The sequence below is a fragment of the Hemitrygon akajei genome, chromosome 5, assembly GCF_048418815.1.
Source record: "Hemitrygon akajei chromosome 5, sHemAka1.3, whole genome shotgun sequence".
Classification (NCBI taxonomy): Eukaryota; Metazoa; Chordata; class Chondrichthyes; order Myliobatiformes; family Dasyatidae; genus Hemitrygon; species Hemitrygon akajei.
In genome coordinates this window covers 12,384,612-12,407,445 of record NC_133128.1, presented here as the reverse complement: position 1 = coordinate 12,407,445, position 22,834 = coordinate 12,384,612, and the positions used below count along the sequence as shown (strand labels likewise).

The following is a 22,834-nucleotide window of genomic DNA, read 5'->3' as shown; positions in this document are numbered from 1 at the left end:
GGCGGATACGATAGGGTCTTCTAAGAGATGCCTGGACAGGTACATGGAGCTTAGAATGATAGAGGGCTATGGGTAACCCTAGGTAATTTCTATAGTAAGGATGTTGGGCACAGCTTTGTGGGCCGAAGGGCCTGTATTGTGCTGTAGGTTTTCTATGTTTATTTCTGCCTCTCTTCCCCATTCCCAAAACTGCCTCTCTCTACCTCTTTACCCCCCCTCCACACCTCTCCCGTCCCCCCCTCCCTCCCACTCTCCCAACACCCCTCAACACAAATCACACTCTCCCCCCACAACTCTCCCTCTCTTATCCTCCTCGCTCCCCCACCTCTCCCTCTAACCCCATCTCCCCCTTCTTGCCAACCCCCTATCCACTGCTCCCCCCCACCGTCCCTAGATAAGTACGAAGAACGGGCGAGGCTAACCAACTACGGCATCGAGCTGCACCGTGTGACGCGGGAGGACACTGCCACCTACCGCTGTGAGGTCACCGCCTCCCAGGACCGGAAGGTTTTAGCGGAGGTCTCCATCAGGCTCATCGTCCTGGGTGAGTGGAGTCTGGGAGAACCCCCGTCCCAGGGAAGACAGGGGGTTAGGTCTCGTCGGCGACGAAGGATGGAGAGGAGGGCTTGGGGGTTTTATCTAACGCCACTATTTCAGGTTTGATTGTGGTTGTGTTGGGGGAAGCGATGTGGGAGGAGGCTTCCGCACGCAAAACGCTGGCTGAACTCGGCGGGTCAGGCTGCATCCGCGGGGAGGAATGACGTTTTGGGCCGAGACCCTTCGTCAGGACGCTGCCTGAACGTCAGCTGCTTTTTCTCCTCCACGGCTGCTGCCTGATTTGCTGAGCTGCTCCGGCATTTTGTGTGTCGTGCGGTGCTCCCCAGAACCCGATGCAAGATCAGGGTTCAAATCCCGTTGCTGTCTGTGAGGAGTTTGCACGATCGCCCTGTGACCACGTGGGTTTCGTCCGGGTGCCCTGGTTTTCTCCAACTGTCCGAAGACGAATGGGTTCGTGTTAGTGTGGCCATTCAAAGGTTCAAAGTATATTTATTACCACCGTACGTATGTCGAATACAACCGAGATTCAGCTTCCCACAGACGGCCATGAAACAGAGGAACAAAAAAAACATCAAACCCTGCCCCCCCCCCCCAGCCCATGCGCAAAAAAATAAGCCGCGCAAACAGCAACAGAAAACTAGGGCATTTCCGCCGCGTTAGCGAGAAAAGCATGGCATGGCAGTTACTGTCGATGCAATGCTCCTCAGACAGGATGAAGAGGTCAATACTCCCCAATGCCATTAGGCTTTACAATTCAACTGCCAGGACTTAAGAACTTTTTTTTTAAAGCTATTATTAATGCTTTTTGAGTTAGTGATTTAGATGCATATCATATTATTACTGAGTTAAGTATTGTATGTAATGAGTTTTTGCTACAACAAGTGTATGGGACATTGGAAAAAATGTTGAATTTCCCCATGGGGATGAATAAAGTATCTATCTATCTATCTATCTATCTATCATTTGCATACTGCCCAGCACGTTCCTCGCTGATTTGATCTGACGCAAGCGGCACATTTCACTGTATGTTTCGATGTACACGTGGGAAGTAAAACTGCCGTGATCTGGCCCGGTCTGAGATTTCCAGCATCTGCAGAACCACTTGTGTTCGTGGAGAAGGTTTGGGTCCGGAACCAAGTACAGGCTGGACTGGGCGAAGCCCCTCGGGATGTCAAAGAGGTTTCTAAAATTATAGGGGCATAAGTCCATTCTCCCCCCAGGGTAGGGGGTCTGAAACTAGAGGTGAGAGGGGAAACATTTAAAGGGAACCAGAGGGGCACAGTGGTTAGCGGAATCACTTTCCAGTGCGAGCGAGATCTCCGATGTGGGACAGTTTCTGCTGCTGTCTGCAAGGAGTTTGTATGTTCTCCCTGTGACCATTTGGGTTTCCTCCAGGCACTCTGGCTTCCCCTCCCACAGTCAGCGACAGAGGGTAGGGTCAGTGAGTTGTGGGCGTGCTCTGTTGGCACGACAACCGTGGTGACTCTTGACGCAGTCCTCACTGTGTGTCTTGATGTTCTGATGCAGACTTGACAAATAAAGCTAAACTTTGGCTTCATCTTTTTACTTGGTCACGAGTGGGTGGTGGGTGCATGGAACGAGTGGGTGGGGCAGGTACAGTTAGCATTTATGAGGTGTTTGGACAGGGACATGGATAGGAAAGGGATACAAGCCAAACGCAGCCAAGTGGGAACTAGTTCAGGTGGGAAACTGGGTCAGAATTAATGAGATGGGCTGAAGGTCCTGTTTCCATGCTATGGAGCTCTGACTCCAGGGCAGACTCCCTCCCCAAATGGGATTGGATGAGAGGTGGGATTAGGCTGAGGACCACTTCCTCGAGCAGAACAGAGCTGATGGGATGAGTGGCCTCCAAACAACTCGAGGTCAAAGTTGAGTTTATTGTCCAATGCACAAGTACCTGTGTGTACAGGTGCAATGAGAAAGTTAGAGCGGCATCACAGGATATAACATCGTATAAGCACCATTCAGAAGCATAAACCGTAAACTATACACATTTTTGTATTAAAGAAAAGCAAAGTGACCACAGTGTTACTGTACAGAGGTAGTGATTAGCGTCGTGCACTGAAGGGAAGTAGCTGTTCTTGAACCTGGTGGTGTGAGACTTCAGGCTTCTGTACCTCCTGCCTGATGAAAGCTGCGAGAAGGTGGCGTGGCCTGAATGGAGGGAATCTTTTGGATGTTGACGCAGCGCCTCCTGTAGATTTAGTTGATGGGTGGGGAGGGATGTGCCTGAGACGTATTCTTTCCCTGTTAAATGATTCTAATTCCCTAGGTTCCCTCATTCTAAGATCCTCTGCACATCTCACCCTTTGAGTCAGGAGGAGCTATTTATCCCAGTGTGCTTTTTGACCAGTTATTCTCCCTCAATTGCCCATTGGGATGTTTAACGTGATTTAATATTGCTCGTGTTTTAGAGTGCGGGAGTGGGCGAGTTGATTGAGTTGTGGTCCTGCACTTCCCTCCGCTGGCCATGAAGTGGTATTGCAGCCGTTCGACCCACAGGCAGTCACTGAGTTACCAGGACCGGAGGAACGGCTAATGTTAGGGTTAATTTATAAGGTGAATACTATAGAAAATGGATAGAGCAGACAGCCAGCAACATTTTCCCCGGCAGAAATGGCTAATTACAAGGAGGGCATAATTTTAAGGTGATTGAGGAAGTATAGGGAGCGAGTCAGAGGGAGATTTTGTTTTACACAGAATGATGGGTGCGTGGTACGCGCTGCATTTTTAAAAAACTCAAATAGGCACATGGATGAAAGAGCATTTTGTGGGAGGGAAAGGTTAAACTAGCTGAAGCACAATCTTAGCACCAGTTCTGATCACTGGTATAAACTGATTGGATGGGATTAATTAGGATTATTGAATTAAATTGGGATAAGATTAGATAGGATTGCTGTACATGCTCCCAGAAAAGGGATGGTCATGAAAGGGGGCAGGGTGGTCAGATTGGCCTCCCACCTACCTGGCTGCCACACAGAGCAAAACTAAACACTGTCAATATGGGGTGGTCACTGAGAAATCCTCCAGAGGGTGATACTGACCCATAACCCACGTCCACAGGGAGCGGTGAGGTGGATAATTGTTCTTTCTGTTGTCACGTGTACTGAGATACAGTGATAAGCTTGCATGCTGTTGATTCAGATCAAATCATTACACAGTGCATAGAGGCAGAACAATTAACAATACGGAGTAAAGTGTAACAGCTACAGAGAAAGTGCAGTGCGGGTTAATGATAAAGTGTAAGATCATAACGAGCTAGATTGTGAGGTCAAGCGTCTATCTTATCATACGAGAGGTCTGTTCAAGTGTCTGATCACGGTGGGATAGAAGCTGTTCTTGAGCCTGGTGGTCTGTGCTTTCTGGTTTTGGTATCTAGTGCCCAGTTTGGGGGGGGGGGGGGAATCTTTGATTTTGCTGGCTGTTCTACTGAGGCAGCAAGGGGTATAGACCAGAGACCACAGAGGGGAGGGTGGGTTTCCACGTGTCCATTTTCTGAGTTCACCTCGTCAGCCCCTCTGCCTCACTTGCTGGCTCTGCGTAGAACTTTGTGAGCCCTAGTCCACCTGCTCAGTTGCGTTCTTGTCTCATCTCAAAGTCGTCCACACACCTCTCCTGTACAGTGTTATAGAATCATAGAGAGTTACAGGACAGAAACGGGCCATTCAGCCCACTTAATCAGTGTTGACCATCAACCAGCCCATTCACTTTAATCCTATTTTATTCCCCCCACACATTCCCATCACCTCTCACCAGATTGGATCCCTCACCCACACACTGGGGGGTGGGGGAGGGGAATTTACAGCGGCCAATTGGGATGTGGGAGGGAGAACTCCCTCAGTCACATGGGGAACGTGCAAACTCCACATAGACAGCACCTGAAGCCAGGATGAAGCTGGGATCCTTGGCAATGTGAGGCGGCAGATCTACCCGCAAATGTGCCGCCCTGAGGCCTTTCTCTAAAGGTGCCGAGGGTTGCTCTGCGGGGGATTTGACGGGTCCCCTCTCAACACTGCTCTCTCCTCCTCAGTCCGGCCAGCTGTTCCCACGTGTAAGGTCCCGAGCTCGGCGCTGTCCGGGTCGACGGTCAAGCTCCTCTGCGAGGAGTCCGAAGCCTCCCCGCCCTCCATGTACACGTGGTACAAAGACGACAGAGTTCTCCCGGAAACCCCAGCCAAGAACTCCAAGGACTCCAACACGTCCTACACTCTGAACTCAAAGACGGGGGTGCTGGTGAGTCTTCTGATGTTTACTGAGGAGCTTCCCTGTAAGTCCGCTGGGAAGTCGGGCCTAGTGTCCGCGGATCCACGAGTGCGCTGGAGGCTGAAGGCAGGCTGTCGTGGGGTTAGTGGTTTGTGTATGTGCGTGGGTGAGAGGGAGGAGCAGGGACCGTTGTTCTGTTGTGCTTTCTGCGTTGCTCTGCCGAGCGTCGTGATTACGTTACGCTGGAGCCAGAATGGGGCCACACTTGCAGGCTGCATCCCCTCAGTACCCCCTCAGTACCCCCTCGGTACCCCCTCAGTACCCCCTCGGGTGTGCTGACTTTTAACACAAACGACACATTTCACTGTATGTTTCAGTGTACGCGTGATGAATAAATCTGAATCCTGATCTCAACCAGCCGGTTAACTTGGTCTTCGCTCCGCCTCTCTGCTCTCCACCTTTGGTAGATCGTGGGTAATTTCAGCCAAAAGCACAACGTTCCTTCCTGACACAAGAACTCTGGCAGAATGGAGCAGCCATCACACCGGTGACCTCACCCCAGTGACAGACTAAGTCAACGCGGACTTCATTGCCGTGTGCACAAGGACGTGTAAAGACGAAGATTGGCTTGGTTTGTCACACGTACAAAAGCTCAGAGTAAATTTATTATCAAGAGACATAGATGTTGCTATGTACAACCCAGAGACGCATTCTCTCGTGGCTTTTTCATCAAATGAAAGACTGACCACCCCCAACCAATGCGCAAAAGACAGCAAACTGAAAATACGAAAGAGAAAAATTAATAATGATAAAAAAGCAATAAATATGGAGAACATGAGATGAACAGTCCTTGAAAGTGAGTCCAGAGGTTGTGGGAACATCTCAGTGATGGGGTGAGTGAAGTTAACCCCTCTGGTTCAGATTGTTGAGGGGTAATAACTGTTCCAGAACTTGGTGGTGTGAGTCCTGAGGCTCCTGTACCTGCTTCCGGAACGTAGAAACACAAGCGTGACACAGTCGAAGGACCGTGCTGGGGCAGCCTGCAAGTGTCACCTGCGCCAACCTAACATGCCCACAAGCTAACCCTAACCTGCACGTCCTTGAAATGTGGGAGGAAACTGGAGCCCCCAGAGTGGTCATAATGTTTCTGTATGAGGTAGTGATTAGGTCATTTATTTGGTTGGAGAGGCCCTTTGCCTAGTAATCCACCGATTTGAACCCTAGCCAAATCACAGGACAATTCACAATGACCAATTAACCTACTAACTGGTTCACCTTTGGACTGTGGCCGGAAATGGTGCACACGGAGGAGCCCCACAGAGTCACGGGGAGAATGTACAAACTCCTTACAGGCGGCGATGGAATTCAGCCCCAGTCTCCGACGCCCGGAGCTGTAATCACATCATGCTGTTGTGCTGGTTGGTTCAAAAACTTAAAGGGTGAGGGGAAGTAGCTGCTCCCGAGCCTGGCAGTGTGGGACTCTGGCTTCTGTACCTCCTGCCTGTTGGTAGCTGAAAGAAGATAGCTCGGCCCGGATAAGGGGGATCTTTGACGGATATTGCCCTCATGAAGAGGCCTGCCATAACTCAGAATCAAAATCAGATTTATTATCACTGATGTGTGACTTTTTTTTTGTTTTACGGCAGCAATACGGTGCAAAGATTCAAATCTATCAATTGCACAAATAATTAGAATTAAAAGGGGATAACGAGGAAGTGTTGTTGGAGAGTACAGAAGTCTGATGGAGGGGAAGAATCTTAACGAGTCTGGACCTTCAAGCCCCCGTACCTCCTTCCTGTTGATAGTAACAAGAAGGGGGCATGGCCTGAATGGTGAGGGTCATAATGATGGTTGCCGTCGCCTTGAGGCATGGTATTTTGAAGATGTCCTTAACGGTGGGAAGGCTTATGCCTGTGGTAGAGCTGGCCGAGACCACGACCCTGTGCAGCCCCTTTCCATTGGCACCTCCGTAGGAGACTGTGATGTCACCAGTCAGAATGCTCTCCATCATCCATCTTTAGAAGTTTGCTGGAGTCTTTGGTCTCCTCAGACATCTAATGAAGGATAGCCATGGTGTGCCTTCTCCAGGTTGGCACCAATATATTGGGTTAGATCCTCTGAGACGTTGACACCCAGGAACTTGAAACTGCTCACCTTTTCAACCACTCGTCCCTCGATGAGAACCGGTGCGTGTTCCCTTAGCTTCCCCTTCCTGAAGTCCGCAGTCAATTCCGTCGTATTGCTGATGTTAAGTGCAACACTGCTTGACCAGCTGATCTAGCTCACTCTTGTATGCCTCCAGCTTCATCTGAGGTGCATGACCTTTTGCATCACAACCTGGTTCTCCAGCTGCAGTGCTGCCGACAAAAAAGCCTTGCAGAGGGTGGTTAGGGGAGCAGAGAAGGTTATTGGGGTCTCCCTGCCTTCTGTCCAAGACCTCTTTCAGAGTCGATGCCTCCAGAAGACACGGTACATTATTAAAGACCCCTCACACCCTCTCCATAAACTGTTTCTTCTTCTGCCATCAGGCAAACGTTACAGGAGCATCAAAACAAAAACCACGAGGTTAATAAACAGCTTCCTCCCACAGGCAGTCAGACTGCTAAATAGCTGCTCTACCTGACTCTGCTCTGGACACTTTTAACTTGCACTGGACACTTATAACTTGATTTTAACCGATACGTGGCTGTTGTGTTTACTATTTATTGTTGCGTTTGTTATGTTATGTTTGCACTTGCCCCTGGGAAACGCTGTCTCATTCTGCCCTGCGGAGCTGATGTATGGTTGGAATGACAATAAAGTTTTTGAATCTTGCCAGCAATAGTTGTCTCATCAGCCAGTTTATAGCCGCACAGTCGCAGGTGTAGAGAGAACAGAGCAGTGGGCTCAGCTTGCATCCTTGAGGTGTTGACTGTCAGCGTGAAAGAGATCTTATTCCCAAACTGCACTGACTGTGGTCTCCCGATGAGGAGGTCAAGGATCGGTTTGCTGAGTGAGGTACAGAGGCCCAGGTTCTGAAGTTCGTTAATTAGTACCGAGAGGACGACGGTGTTGAATGCCGAGCTGTAATCGATAAACAGCAGCTTGATGTCATTATTGCTGTTGTCTGGGTGGACCAAGGCCAAGTGGGGAGCCAGTGTGATTGTGTCTGCTATGAAGTTGCAGATCGCATGAAGGAGACCATCCTATGTTATCCTTGAGAAAGGTGGGGCGGAGTTTCTTAACTGAATACTCCTATATCCTGCTGCTTGCATACACTAGTATTAGATCTGCCAAGGTTCCTGTCTCCAGGTGACTGTGATCCATGTTGTTTTGACCACTTCTTCCTTTTGTTTTTGCCAGGTGTTTAACCCGGTCAAGAAAAGCAACAGTGGCTCCTACTCCTGCAATGCCTATAACAAAGTTGGTCGGTCAGAGAGATGTTCTGTCAAGTTCATGCAGATCAGTAAGTGACATCACCGTCGTACCAGAGCTTAAACACAGAAATCCAGGCCAACAGTCCATTAGAAATAGGAGCAGAATTAGGCCATTTGACCCATCAAGTCTGCTCCACCAATTCATTCTCCTGCTTTCTCTCTGTTTCCTTTGTCACCATGACTAATCAACCTTTGCTTTAAATATACCCAATGACTTGACCTTCACAGCCATCTATGGCAGTGAATTCTCCACCCTCTGACAAAAGAAATTCCTCTTTTTCTGATAAAAGAAATTCTGTTCTAAAGGGACATTTTTTGTACTCTGGAGCTGTGCCTTCTGGTCCTAGACTCCCCCGCTATAGGAAATACCCTCTGCATATCCACTCTATCTAGGCCTTTCAATATTTGATAGGTTTCAGTGAGATCCTCCCTCATTATTCTAAACTCCAGCGAGTACAGGTCAAGAACCATCAAGTGCTCCTCATAAGTTAACCCTTTCATTCTGGGGCTGAGCTGGTGGGGGGGGGGGGGGGGGGGGGGGGAGTATAACGCAGGGCGAGTGCTACACTGTCTGTGTATCATCCACCGCACAAGGCTTTGAAAAGGGACCCAAGGTGCCTGGGGCCAGCAGATAATCTCAACATTATGACCAATATTCATCCAGCGACAAACATTGTACAGGCTGATGGTTGCTGCAGTTTTCCCCATTGTGGTCCAAAACCAGAGAACATGGGTCTGAGGAGAGAGGGGGAAAATTCAGCTGGGACCTGTGGGGCAACTGAGGGTGGTGAGGACACTCGGGAGTATTTGTGCAGCATTACATAATGGCTGACTTGCAAATTGAGTTGGTAGTAAGGAAGGCAGATGCAATGTCAGCATCCCCTTCAAGAGGACTAGAATAAAACAGCAAGTGTGTAATGCTGATGTTTCACGAGGCATTGGACAGGCTGCAGTACCTCGAGTATTGTGACCAGTTATGGCCCCCTTATCGAAGAAAAGATTTTCTGGCATTGGAGAGGGCCCGGAGAAGGTTGACGAGAATGCTCCCAGGAATGAAAGGGTTCATGTATGAGGTGTTTTTGATGACGTTGGGCCTGTACTCTCTTGAGATTAGAAGAATGAGAGGTATCTTATTGCTACCTATCGAATATTGAAAGGGCTAGGTAGAGTGGACGTGGAGAGGATGTTTCCTGTTGTGGTAGAGTCTTAACACCAGAAGGCACAGCCTCAATACAAATATGTCCATTTCGAGTGCAGATGAGGAGGAATTTCTTCAGCCTGAGAGTTGTGAATCTGTGGAATTCATGGCCACAGACAGCTGTGGAGGACAACTCATTGGGTATATTTAAAGCGGAGGTTGATGGGTAAGGGTGTCAAAGGTTAAATAGAGAAGGCAGGAGAATGAGGTTGAGAGGGATAGCGAGTCAGCCATGATGGAATGGCAGAGCAGGCTCGATGGGCCGAATGGCCTGATTCTGTTTCATTGTCTTGTGAAATGAGCTGCCAGAGAAAGGGGGTGAAGCAGCTACAGTTAAAGACATTGGCTGGGTGTGGACATTTCGGCAAGGTGAGGGTAAGGTCGTGTCCATGCAAGGATAGTTTACAGGTAGTGTGTAATCAGCCCAGACAAGGAAGTGCTACCAAGAGCTCAGCAGGGGGACCGAAGCCATTTGGCCTATGGAGGCAAGATAGGATGTGGAAAACACACAGCACCTGCTTTACGAACTTCAGAGTATCGTCAGATGTCTCAATTGAATTTCACACCTGTGTTATGAATGCTGACTCATATCGCTTCAGTGGTTGGGGACCACTGCTATACACAACCTTGAGAGTTGTCTCCTTACAGGCCGTCACAAAACAAAGAACCCTAATAGAACCCGTTTTTTAAAAAAAAAGACCGCCCGACACCCAATGTGCAGGGAAAAAAACCAAATTGTGCAAACAAAGAACTGAAATACACGAAAGTGAGTGGCCCGTCTCGAAGCCCGTCGTCCCTGCAGCCCAGTCAGGAGCCCGTTAGCTGCAGGCCACAGCCTGAGTTCAGTGCAGAGACGGGCAAGTCCGCCCAGAACAATGGCTCTTCTCTGTTCAGAATTCAGAACAGTGTGGGTGACGGGGACCACGCTGCTGTCCTTGTGCACACATAAAGTCAAGCGTGCCTGAGGTAAGAGTGTGAGTGTTCAGGGCCCAGTTAATCGACAGCCACACGTACAGGGACAGGAAGATCGAGGGCCAAATGGAAATTGTTCAGGTGGGCAACTTGATTAGTGTGGATAAGTTGGGCTGTCTTCCTGTGCTGCTCTAAGATTTTTCTACTGCTATCACATTGACTGCAGGAGCTCGCTTTGTGCAAGTGGACAGCTGCCTTTAACAGGCTACGATGCAACAGTGGTTATTGCGTGTGTAGCAGCTGTGATGAGATTAATATCAAAATTATTCCGGGAGTGAAAGGTGGCTCTGGGCCTGCACTCACAGGAGTTTAGAAGAATGAGGAGGGATCTCATGGAAGCCAGTTTAATATTGAAAGACCCAGACAGAGTGAACACGGAGAGAATGTTTCCTATCATGGACGAGTCTAGGACCAGAGGGCACAGCCTCAAAATAGAGAGATGTCCTTTTAGAACAGAGATAGGGAGGAGTTTCTTTAGTCAGAGGGGGTTGAATTTATCAAATAGTTGACGCAGGCAGCTGTGGAGACCAAGTCTTTGTCTATATCTAAAGCAGAGATTGATAGATTCTTGATTTTGGGGAGAAGGCAGGAGAGTTGCGTTGAGAGGAAAAATAAATCAGCCAGCAATAAAGATAAAATTAAATATGAAGAGAAAGATTAACTTTATTTGTCACATGTATGTGAAAACAGTGAAATGTGTTGCTTGTGTCAAATTAGTGAAGATTGTGCAGGGCCAGTGTTGCCACACTTCCAGTGCCAGCATAACGTGCCCCAACTCACTAACCCTAACTGTACACGTCTTGAAGGGTAGTGGAGACTGGAGCTCCCGCAGGTACGGGGAGAACCCCAATCTTATAGCTGGCGCTAACTGCTACACTAGCGTTTTGCCATAATCAAACAGCAGAACAGAGTCGATGGGACGAATGGCCTAATTCTGCTCCTGTGTCTTAATGCAAATGCAAGTAGAACATCTCCTTCCGTGTGGCTCTGTCACACTTCAGGCTCAATGGGCTGATTAGCTGCCGTCTGTGCTTTGACCAATCTGTAACTCACCAAGGCAGAACTTACGGAGGGGTGACTTTATAGAGACATTTGGACAGGTACGTGGGTAAGAAAGGTTCAGGGGATGTGGGCAAATGGGGTTAGTTCCGGAAACATTCTCTGTCCATGCTGAACTGCGGGAACAAGGGCCACCAGTGGCTGCAGTTCCCCCACAAGTCTTATCCTTGCATTTGACGTTGGCAGCTGGAAACTACTAAACACTGGCAAACACAAGGTGAATAAAATGAGAGAGGAACAGGAAGTGTGTTGAATGAGCAGGAAGTGAAGCTGGAGGGAAAAGGAAGAAGATGTGGGCCTTCCTTTGTTTGAGTTTCCCTCCCTAGCTAGCCAAGTCTCGAAGTTGTTTCCTCTCTGTCCCACGATTCCCGTTCTGACATAATGCTTTTGTCCTGAAGCGTCACCTCTGCTCCCCCGTCTGCAGAGAGCAGAACAAACGTTTGCTCCTTAACTTCAGCCGCTGCTGCTACATCCTCTGCGGCTCGCTCCATATATGGACCACTCTGGATGAGAAGGTTGTCCCTCGGGTCCCTGTTAATTTTTTTGTCCTCTCACTGTAAGCCCATCCCCTCGACTTTCAGAATGCCCTACCCCTGGGAAATAGACCGTGACTCTCCACTTTATCTACTCCAGATTTCCTGTACCTGCGATACTGTACTCTGGTTTTGTAAGTTCTTTTAGATTGAGCATTCCCTTTGTGCTAAACTCAGCTGACGGCTCTTACGAATATCAGCGGGCCTTTAAGAATGTGCATTGTACTGAAACAACATCTAGACTTCCAACGGAAGCCATTTGTAGCTAATTCCCATCTCCTCCTCCATCCTTCTAACACGCACAGTCAGTGGGAAGCTGGTTTCCTGCATTACAGAGTGATGTCCCAGACGTGGGGGGGGTGGGGGGGAAATCTGTGAGTAATAGTGTCAAACCGTCTCCCTGCTCCTCTTCCCCCAACCTCCCACCGCCACTCCGAGGGGACATGTGTGGTCATCGACGGAAGATGGTTCATCGCTCCTTTGCCGTTAACTCGGTGTCAGACGCACTGCGAACATCCTGGCGCAACTGGATTGAGACACCAGATGTTTGGCCATAGACTAATACAGCCTGGGAACAGGCCCTTTGGCCCAACTCTACAGTGCTAACCAAGGTGCCCATTTATCTGTGTTTGACCGTAAGATACTGGAGCAGCCCTATCAACTCTGCTCTGCCATTTCATCATGGCTGATTCATTTTCCCTCGCAGCCTCAATTACCTGCCTTCTCCCCATATCCCTTCATGCCCTGACCAATCAAGAATCTATCAACCTTTGCCTTAAATATACATAAAGGCTTGATCTCCAGAGCCACCTGTGGCCACGAGTTCCACAGAGCCGCCACTCTCTGGCTAAAGAAATTCCTCCTCATCTCTGTTCGAAGAGGACACCCCCACTCTGAGGCTGTGTCCTCCTGGTCTTAGACTCTCCCACCATAGGCGATATCCTCTCCACATCCACTCTATTGAGGCCTTTCCCCTCTCATCTTGACCAATGTCCTTGAATGGAAAGCCCTATAAAAAGTAGTGGCTATATCGCAGCCCATCATGGGTGAAGTCCTCCCCACCTCTGAGCACATCTACACAAAACGTTGTCACAGGAAAGCAGCATCCATCATCGGGGACCCCCACCACCCAGGGCATCCTCTCTCCTCACTGCTGCCATCCAGGAAGAAGGTACAAGAGCTTTAGGGCCCGCACCACCAGGTCCGGGAACAGTTATTGTCTGCCCACCACTGAAGTAATCCCACAGTCCATGGATTCACTTTCAAGGACTCTTCATCTCATGTTCTCGATATTTGTTGCTTAGTTGTTTATAATATTTCTTTCTTTCTCCCATTTTCACACTTCTTTTGTCTTTTACATACTGGTTGAATGCCCAGGTTGGTGGTGGTCTTTCATTGATTCTATTGCGGTTATTTTTTCTACTGAGTATTGAGTATGCCCACAAGAAAATGAATCTCACATTTGTATATGTTGACATTTATGTAATTTGATAATAAATTTACTTTGAACGATGTCCTCTAGATTTGATTCCTTTTACTTGGGGGGGGGAAGACTGACTGCACTCACTCTTTCTCTGCCCCTCTGGATTTTGTACATCTCTGGAAGGTCATCCTTCCAAACTCTACACATGGTGCATAAAGTCCTAGCCTGTCCAGCCTCACCTGATGTCTCACGCCCTCGAGTCCTGGCAACATCCTTGATAAACAACTTTGTGCTTGTCTCAGCTTGATGATGTTTTTCCAATAACAAAGTGACCAAAGCTGTAGATAATACTCCATCAAACACTGATCCCATCTCACTGAAGGCATGGAAACAGGCTGTTCGGCCCGCCATATCCAGACCAGCCAGTGGACACCCTTCTTCCAGCACTTGGCCCGAACCTGAGTGGTTCAATTCACTTCATAGAGTCAGTGACTGCGTTTCCACCACTCTCTCCGACAGGCAGTCTCCACTCACTGGGTGAGAAGGGTCCCCCTCATCCCCTCTAAATCACTTCCCCCTTACCCTACGCACAAGAGATTTTGCAGATGCTGAAAATCTTGAGCAATACAGACAAAAAAAAATGTTGGAGGAACTCAGCAGGTCAGGCAGCATCCACAGGATGGGTGGGGGGAATAAACAGTCGACGTTTCGGGAGGAGACACTTCATCAGGATGTTGAAGGGTCTCTGCCAGAAACGTTGACTGATCATCACAGATGATCAGGTCTAAAAGTGGGCATCAAGAGCTGACAATATTTCCAGCCACAGGTTTAGAGTGGAGACATTGGGGTCGCTCTCTGTGGTACAAACACATGAGTGATTGAATACAGGATCTGGACGGGGTAAAGAGGGGCACTGACCTCTGTGGATGGTTCATGGACCAGATGTAACTTCGGGCATAAGACAGCATTATTTTAAATTATGATTATATATGGTGTAAACAACCAGTCAGAGTCCCTTTCCCGGAGTGGAACCATCGCATACTTCTGTGGGCATAGATTTAGCCTGAGAAGGGGAAAAGTTTAAAGGGATTTTGCAAGGCAAGTTTTTGTTTTCCACTCAGAATGGAAGATGCCTGTAGCACAGTACAAGGGGAGGTGATGGAGGTAGATATGATAGGAATATAAGACCATAAGATAGGAGGAGAATTAGGCCATTTTGGCCCATCAAGTCTGCTCCACCATTTTATTATAACTGATCCAATTTCCCTCTCGGCTCCAATCTCCTGCCTTCTCTCCACACCCCTCCATGCCCTGACCAATCAAGAATCTATCAACATCTGCCTTAAATATACATAAAGACTTGGCCTCCACAGCCGTCTGTGGCAATGAAATCCACAGATTCACCACTCTCTGGCTAATGAATTTAAGAGGCATTTAGACAGATACGTAAGCAGGTGGGCAATGGAGGGAATAGACTATGTGATAGGATTAGTTTGAACTAGCATCATGGTCAGCACAGACATTGTGGGCTGAAGGGCCTGTTCTTTGTTCTAAAGGTAACAAGAGGGAGGGTGAAATATTGCTTTAATCAACTGAGGGCCTGAGGTGTAAAAGGAACGGAAACAACTGGGGCTTTGGAAAGTGTAATGGGGGGGTGGTGGTTGATGCTTTTCTTGGCACTGGTATAGATCTGTTGGACTGAATGGCTTCTTTCTATGCTGCAACAATTGTATAATTCTAAGTCCATGCGTATTGTATATTGACATTTGCCTCGCTTACAGATGACCTTGATGTCAGCGCAATTGTCATTGCCGTGGTGATTGTGGCCTTTGTGCTGTTACTGTGTGGACTGGGGCTCTGCTACGTCCGGAGGAAGGGCTACTTGGGGAGTGAGTACCGTCTCTTCCTTCTATCTGTGTCTGGACAGAAATGCTGGTTTCTGGCTTGCTCCCTGAGGTCAACGGGCTATCATAAGCGAGTCATGCACGTTAATGATTAGTGTCTGGTATAACCCGAATTCTCTCTGCAATGCAGATAATTAAATTCACTTAACCAAACTCAGTGGGATCCCCATTATATCAGAGATTAGCTTTACAAGATTAGCGTTATTTGTTATGTGTACAGTGAAACACCGAGAGAAATGCATCGCTTTGCAACAACTGCCACAGCAGTCGGAGGGTGTACTGGGGGCGGCCCCGCAAGTACCCGGTGCCAACGTTGCATACCCACAGCTTCCTAACACAAACCCAGAATCGGGTTTAAGGTCTCCGGCATTCGGTTATCTTTGCGGCAGCAATACATAATAGAAAAAACTTTGTGCAAAAATGGAAGTTATATAAGGTGGTGAGGTAGTGTCCATGGGTTCAGTGTCCATCAGATGGCAGAGGGGAAGAAGCTTTCCTGAATCATTGAGTGTGTGTCTTCAGGCTCCTGTGCCTCCTCCCTGTTGGTAGCAATGACCTGGGTGATGGGAGTCCTTAATGATAGATGCTGCCTTTTTGAGGCATTGCTCCTTGAAGATGTCCTGGATACTATGGAGGTTGGTGCCAAATGGAGCTAAGTTTACAAGTCTCTGCCGCTTATTTTGATCCTGTGCATTAGATCTCCCCGACACCCCCCCCCCCCTCCATACCAGACGGTGATACAACCAGTTAAAATGCTCTCCACGGTACATCTGGAGAAATTTGTGAGTGCTTTACGTGACATGCCAAATCTCCTCAAACTCCTAATGAAGTGTAGCCCTTGTTGTGCCTTCTTCGTAGCTGCATCGACATGTTGGGCCCAGAATAGATCGTCAGAGATGTTAACACCCAGAAACTTGAAATTGCTCACTCTCTCCACTTCTGATCCCTCTATGAGGATTGGTTTGTGCTCCCTCGTCTTACCCTTTCTGAATTCCACAATCAATTCTTTGGTCTTACTGACACTGAGTGCAAGGTTGTTGCTGCGACACCACTCAACCAGCTGACGTAACTCGGTCCGGTACGCCCCCTCATCACCATTTGAAATTTTGCCAACAATAGTTGTGTCATCAACAAATTTATAGATGCCATTTGAGCTGTGCCTGGTCTCACCGTCAGAGAGAGTAGAGCAGTGAGAGCGGACCCGTGCCTTTGGAATGTGGGAAGAAACCAGAGCACCTGGAGGAGACCCACGCAGTGATATGGAGAACGTAAGGCTGCTCACTGACCGTGGTGGGAATTGATCCCTGAACTTGTGATAGCTGGCACGATAAACCATTGTGCTAACCACTACGCTTTTCATACTGCCCCATACATCTGTACATTTGGGTATTGTTGGTAAGGCCAGCATTTTTTGTTTATACCGACCTGCCCTGAGACACTGGTGGGAATGCTATGTGCTCTGATGCCACGTGCCCAAGATGCTCACGTTAGTAAATCTTCCATTACATCTGTGTACACCTGCACGTACGCATATGAACTTAAACTCAACTTTGGTGAGTCACCTTCTTGACCTGCTGCAGTTCTTCTGCTGAAGATACCTCAATGGAGAACTGAGGGGTGACTTCATCACGCAGACGGTGGTAGCACAGCGGTTCACGCAGCCTATTACAGCTCCTGCTCGGGATGTGGAAATTCAGAGTTCAATTCCAGCGTCGTCTGTAAAGAGTTTGTACGTCTCCTCCCCCCGCCACCCCCCGTGACCGCATGGGTTTCCTCCAGGTGCTCTGATTTCCTCCCACAGTAAAGAGACGTACCAGTTTGTAGGTTAATTGGTCACTGTAAATTGTCCTGTAGTTATGCAAGTCCGCTCCATCTTGGGTACCTAGGAAAGTTCCCAGGACATCTTTAGGGAGTGGCGTCTCAGAAAGTCAGCGTCCATTATTAAAGACCTCCAGCACCCAGGGCATGCCCTTTTCTCACTGTTACCATCAGGTAGGAGATACAGAAGCCTGAAGGCACACACTCAGCGATTCAGGAACAGCTTCTTCCCCTCTGCCATCCAATTCCTAAATGGACATTGAATCCATGAACACTACCTCACTTTTTTAATATACATTATTTCTGTATTTTGCACCATTTTTAATCTATTCATTACACATATACCATAATTGATTTATTTATTATTATTTTTATTTTTTCTTCTATATTGTGTATAGCATTGAACTGCTGCTGCTGCTTTAACAAATTTTACGACACATGCCAGTTATAATAAACCTGATTCTGTTTCTGCAATAGATGGGTTGCTGGGTGGTGTGGCTCATTGGGCCAGAAGGGTCCATTGTATCATTAAATAAATAAATGTGGAATGAAATGCCAGAAGAAACGGTTGGGGCAGGTACTGTACAATAATGACGCTTAAAAGATCCTTGGACTACTACATAAACAGAAAAGGTTTAGAGCAATGGTTCCCAACCTGGGCTCCACAAACCCCTCACTTAAGGGCTTTGGTGCATGGCATTAAAGAAAGGCTGGGAACCCCTGGTTTAGAGGCATATTGAGCACTACAGCTCAGAGGCTCTCTGCCTCATCTGTTCCCAAGATGTAGCATTCCATTCCAGAATATTAGAGATGTCCTCTTTTAAAGAAAGGGGTTATCCTCCCTCCAATACTGATGCTACCCTCACCCACATCTCCTCCATTTCCCATACATCACACTCACCCCATCTTCCTGCCGCCTTAACAGTGATAGTTGTGCTTGTCCTTACCTACCACACCATTGGCCTCTGCATCCAACACATTATTCTCCACAACTGCCTCTATCTCCAAAGGGATCCCATGATTGAACTTATGTTTACCTTCTTCCCCCTCCACTTTATTCACCAGGGGCACTCCTTCCACAATTCCCTTATCCATTCGTCCTTCCCCTCTAATCTTACCCCTGCAAGTGGCCTAAGTGCTACACCTGCCTATTCACCTCCTCCCTCACCTCCATTCTGGGCTCACCTGTGAATCTGCTGGGGTTGTCCATTGTGTCCGATGCTCCTGATGAGGCCTGCTCTACATTGGTGAGTCCCATCGTAAATTGGGGGACCGCTTCGTCAAGCACCTTTGCTCCATCCCCAAGTCGGACTTCATGGTGGCCAAATATTTTGATGCAAATTCCTATTCCCATTCTAACATGTCAGTCCATGATCTCTTGTACCAAGGTGAGGCCACCCTCAGGGTGGAGGAGCAACACCTTATATTCTGTCTGGGTACCCTCCAACCTGATGGCATGAATATCAATTTCTCCTTCCAGTAAACAATTTCATCCCCGTATTCCCCGCTTTATTCCTTCTCACCTGCCTATCAGTTCCCTCTGGGTCCCTTCCTCCATCTCTTTCTATGGTCCACTTTCCTCCATCAAATTCCTTCCTCACCAGCCTCTGAACTTTCCCACCCACCGGGCTTCACCTGCTACCTTTTTGCTAGCCTCCATGTGCTTATTTAATGCCTCTGAGCTACAGTTGATGAAGAGCACCCTGATGTGTAGGTGTTTGTGTTGTCCAGATGGTCTAAAGCTGTGTGAAGAGCCATTGAGATTGCATCTGCCGTTGACCTATTGTGACGATAGGCAAATTGCAGTGGGTCCCGGTCCTTGCTGAGGCAGGAGTTCAGTCTAGTCATGACCAACCTCTCAAAGCATTTCATCACTGTCAATGTGAGTGCTACCGGGCGATAGTCATTAAGGCAGCTCACATTATTCTTGGGCACTGGTATAATTGTTCCCTTTTTGAAGCAACTGGGAACTTACACCCAGTTACAAAATTATGAGGAGTATAGATGAGGTGAATGCATGCAGGCTTTTTCCCATTAGGTTGAGGGCAATGAGAACTAGAGGTCATGGGTTAAAGGTGAAATATTTAAGGGGAATCTGAGGGGGAGCTTCACTCAGAGGATGGTTTGAGCTGCCAGAGGAACTGTTAGATGTGGGATCAATTGTGAACTTTAAGAAAAGTTTGGGTGGGTACATGGATGAGAGCGATATAGAGTGCTATGGTCTGGGCGTAGTCAAATGGGACTAGGCAGATAAACAGGACAGCATGGACTAGATAGGCTGAATGGCCTTTTCCTGTGCTGTCATACTTTGAGTCAAGCCAATGATTTGTTACACGTAAAGTAACCAAGCAGTACACGTCCTAACGGCATGACTGATGACACTAGAATTTGCAGTCAAGTGGAGTTCAGATTTCCAAGTGGGGTAGGGGGGACACTGAGACTGGAATGGAGGAGGGGGGTGAAATGTTAGATGTTTAACCCTCATTAACTGATCAGTGTTGTGAAATGTGTGCCTTATCCTGAGTCCAGTCACATCAAAGTATAATTGTGAAGGTTTCTTCAACCTGCACTTGTTCTCTTCTGATTTGCAATTGTTCCAGAGTTCTGGAATTATAAGCATGATGTTGCTGGGCCGAGTACTAAATCTGTTTCTTGTTGTCTCCACAGAGAGAAGATCTACCACGTAAGTATAACGTAACGAGAAACCCAGACAAGGTGGACTGAGGGGACCCAGTCCCCCCCTTAGAGAGGTCAGTAAAGGGGGGAGGCAGAGAGTTTAGTCTTCTCAGTCAGGGAGATTGGCAGAGGGGATTACAGCAGAAGATGCTGAAATCACTCAACAGATCAGGCAGCGTCCGCGGAGGGTGGAATCAAGTGAATGTTTCAGGCTGTAGGTCCTTCCTGGGAACCGAGTGGTGGAGTCCCAAAGTCACTGCCTGGAGGATGTGGATACACTGTTCAATGACTAAAAGGTTAAATATTAGCTTTATTTGTCACATGTACATCAAGACATTAAAACGCGTGTTGAAATGAATCATTTGCATTGATGACGAACAGTCCAAAAATGCTGGGGGCAGCCCGCAGGTATTGTTGTGCCTCTGGTGCCAACATAGCATGTCCACCCCTGCTTTGGACCGTGGGAGGAAACCCACATGGTCACAGGGAGAATGTACAAACTCCTTAAGCAGCAGTGGAAACTGAACCATTTGAGATTGCTGGTGCTGTAACGCACTGCGCTATCCACCATGCAACTGTGCCAGTTCCTCTCGCGGTCTTGTTGTCTCTCCATCCTGGCCAAAAGTTTGGGCCTTAATCCCTGTCAGTCTCGGGCGAGAGCCTGGGCCGAAACCCCTGCTTCCCACCCCCACAGACTCCTGGTTCCTTCCCCGGCAAGGAGGCTGCGGTCACTCCTCCTTGGTCTGGACCCTGGGTCTTGCAAACTCAACACCCACTTGACCAAGAGCCTGTGGCCCATCTCCCAACCTCTCCTCTCACTGGCCAGCCCCCAGGTACAAACACCCCCCACCCCTGCAACCTCTCCCTTCCCCTTCTCCCACAGTCTACTCTCCATTCCCATCAGATTCCCTCTGCAACCCTTTACCGTTTCTCCCTGTCACCTCCCAGCTTCTCACTTCATTCCCCCTTCCCTCACACACCCACCTTCCCCCTCACCTGGTCTCACTTATCACTCACTAGCTCACTCTTCCCCCCCCCCCCCCCCCCACCCACCACCTTCTCATTCTGACTCTTCCCCTTTTCTTACCAGTACTGATGAAGGGTCTTGGCTGAAATGTTTACTCTTTATTCCTCTTCATAGATGTTGCCTGACCTGCTGAGTTTGTGTGTGTAAACCCCACCCCCTTTGCTTAAGTTCCACGCCCCCCCCCCCCCCACACTCACATTTTGTTCAGTCTTTGAGGCTGTGCACACCATGGTTGAGGCCAGTTCCTACAGGCCTCTTTCCTCTGACCGCCCCCACTCTGCTCCCCCTCCATTCTCCCATCATTGGAACATGCTCACCCTCCCTCTCTCTGTCTCCACAGGTCGAGTGCTGCCAGTCGCGCCAACGCTCCTCCTCCCCCTGAAGTAAGTGTGAAGTTCAAATTCAAGTTTAATTGTCATTCAACCATACATGTGTATACAGCTAAATGCAATAGTGTTCCTCTGGGGCCAAAGTGCAAAACACAGTACATACGGTCACACACAGCACGTATAGTTACGATAGTGCACAGTCACAAAATAATATTGGTGTAAATCAGTGCATGGGATTTATGGTGCATGGGATGTTGTCCTGGAACCATGTTTCTGCAAGAACAAGCACACAACAGTACCCCATCTCATGCTGGATCAACCACAGATGAAGGCATTCCAGCTTGTCTTACGCTGGGTCAAACATGAACCAGTGTATACACAGGCACTGGGTCAAGAAAGCATCCACAGCTCTGTCCTGCCCCACGTTATTCTGAACCCCTGGTTCCCGATCCCTGGGGCGAGAGTCCCACTGGCTCGCCTTTGCTGAAACACTCTGTCCTCCCACCAGCACTACCCTCAGACTGGAAAGGGATATAAAGGATTGGATAAAAAGTAGAGATGGAAGAAAGTGCGTTTGTGTAGGCTGCATTGATCCCGAGTCCAAGTCCATTGAAAGAGGCTCAGCATAGCTCTGTCTTGTAACTGGGATGTCTGTGCATAACAAGACCAGTGTTCAGCCTTGCCCCCACTCCCCTCCCTGTTGCCACAAAATTTATTAGCTTTGAGCTTGCATATCCAAAGGCCAGTCGATCGGGAAAGCTGCAGGAACCTTGCTATGTGCTTATAGTTAAAAGGGGCCAATCATTTAAAATGGTGGTGAGTAGACATTTTTTTACAAAGGAATTCCGAACTTCTGGAATTCTTACTCCAGAGGCTTATGGAGGGCAGATGACCAGCAGTATTAAGGTAGAGACAGATATTTGAATGAGAAGGCAGACTGAGGGTTATGGAGAATCAGCACAATGATGCAAAGAGCAAGGATGTAATGTTAGGGCTTTATAAAGCACTGGTGAGGCCTCACTTGGAGTACTGTGAGCAGGTTTGGGCCCTTTATCTAAGAAAGGATGTGTTAACATTGGAGAGGATTCAAAGGAGGTTTACAAAAATGATTCTGGAATTGAAAAGTTTGTCACATGAGGAGTGTTTGATGAGGGCCTGTACGCACTGGAGCTCAGAAGAATGACAGGTGACCTCACCGAAACCTATCGAATGTTGATAGAGTGGATGTGGAGAGGATGTTTCCTATGGTGGGGGAGTCTAATACCAGAGGATACGACATCATAATAGAGGGGGTGTCCTTTTAGAACCGAGATGAGGAGGAATTTCTTTATCCAGAGAGTGGTGAACCTGTGAAAATTGTTGACAGTCAACTGTGGAAGCCAAGTCATTGGGAATATTTAAGGCCGAGATGAATAGATTCTTCTTTAGTTCGGGCATTTAGGGATAATGGGAAGAGGACAGAGATTGGACTGAGATGGAAAATTGGATCATCCATGATTAAATGATGGATCAGACTTGATTGGCCAAATGACCTAATTCTGCTCCTATATTTTATGGTCTATGTGTGAGATATACAGGCAAGTACACAATTAACAGTTGATAGGGGTGGTAAAGAACATGCTTACCTTTATTAACTGAGAAATTGGGTTCAAGAGTCAGGGAATTATGCTGAGGCTTAATAAAGCGCAGGAGTATTG

The 22,834-nt window shown here is 48.1% G+C and overlaps 1 protein-coding gene across 1 annotated transcript in view; it reads left to right on the top strand.

Moving 5' to 3' along the window:
• LOC140727493 (junctional adhesion molecule B-like) overlaps positions 1–22,834 on the top strand; it is an 82,394-nt gene that overhangs the window by 53,389 nt on the left and 6,171 nt on the right. The window contains exons 4-9 of the mRNA XM_073044849.1: positions 395–544; positions 4,610–4,812; positions 8,125–8,227; positions 15,165–15,272; positions 19,773–19,788; positions 21,149–21,191. Of these exons, the coding sequence (XP_072900950.1) occupies positions 395–544; positions 4,610–4,812; positions 8,125–8,227; positions 15,165–15,272; positions 19,773–19,788; positions 21,149–21,191 (623 nt within the window). The remainder of the gene's footprint in view (positions 1–394; positions 545–4,609; positions 4,813–8,124; positions 8,228–15,164; positions 15,273–19,772; positions 19,789–21,148; positions 21,192–22,834) is intronic.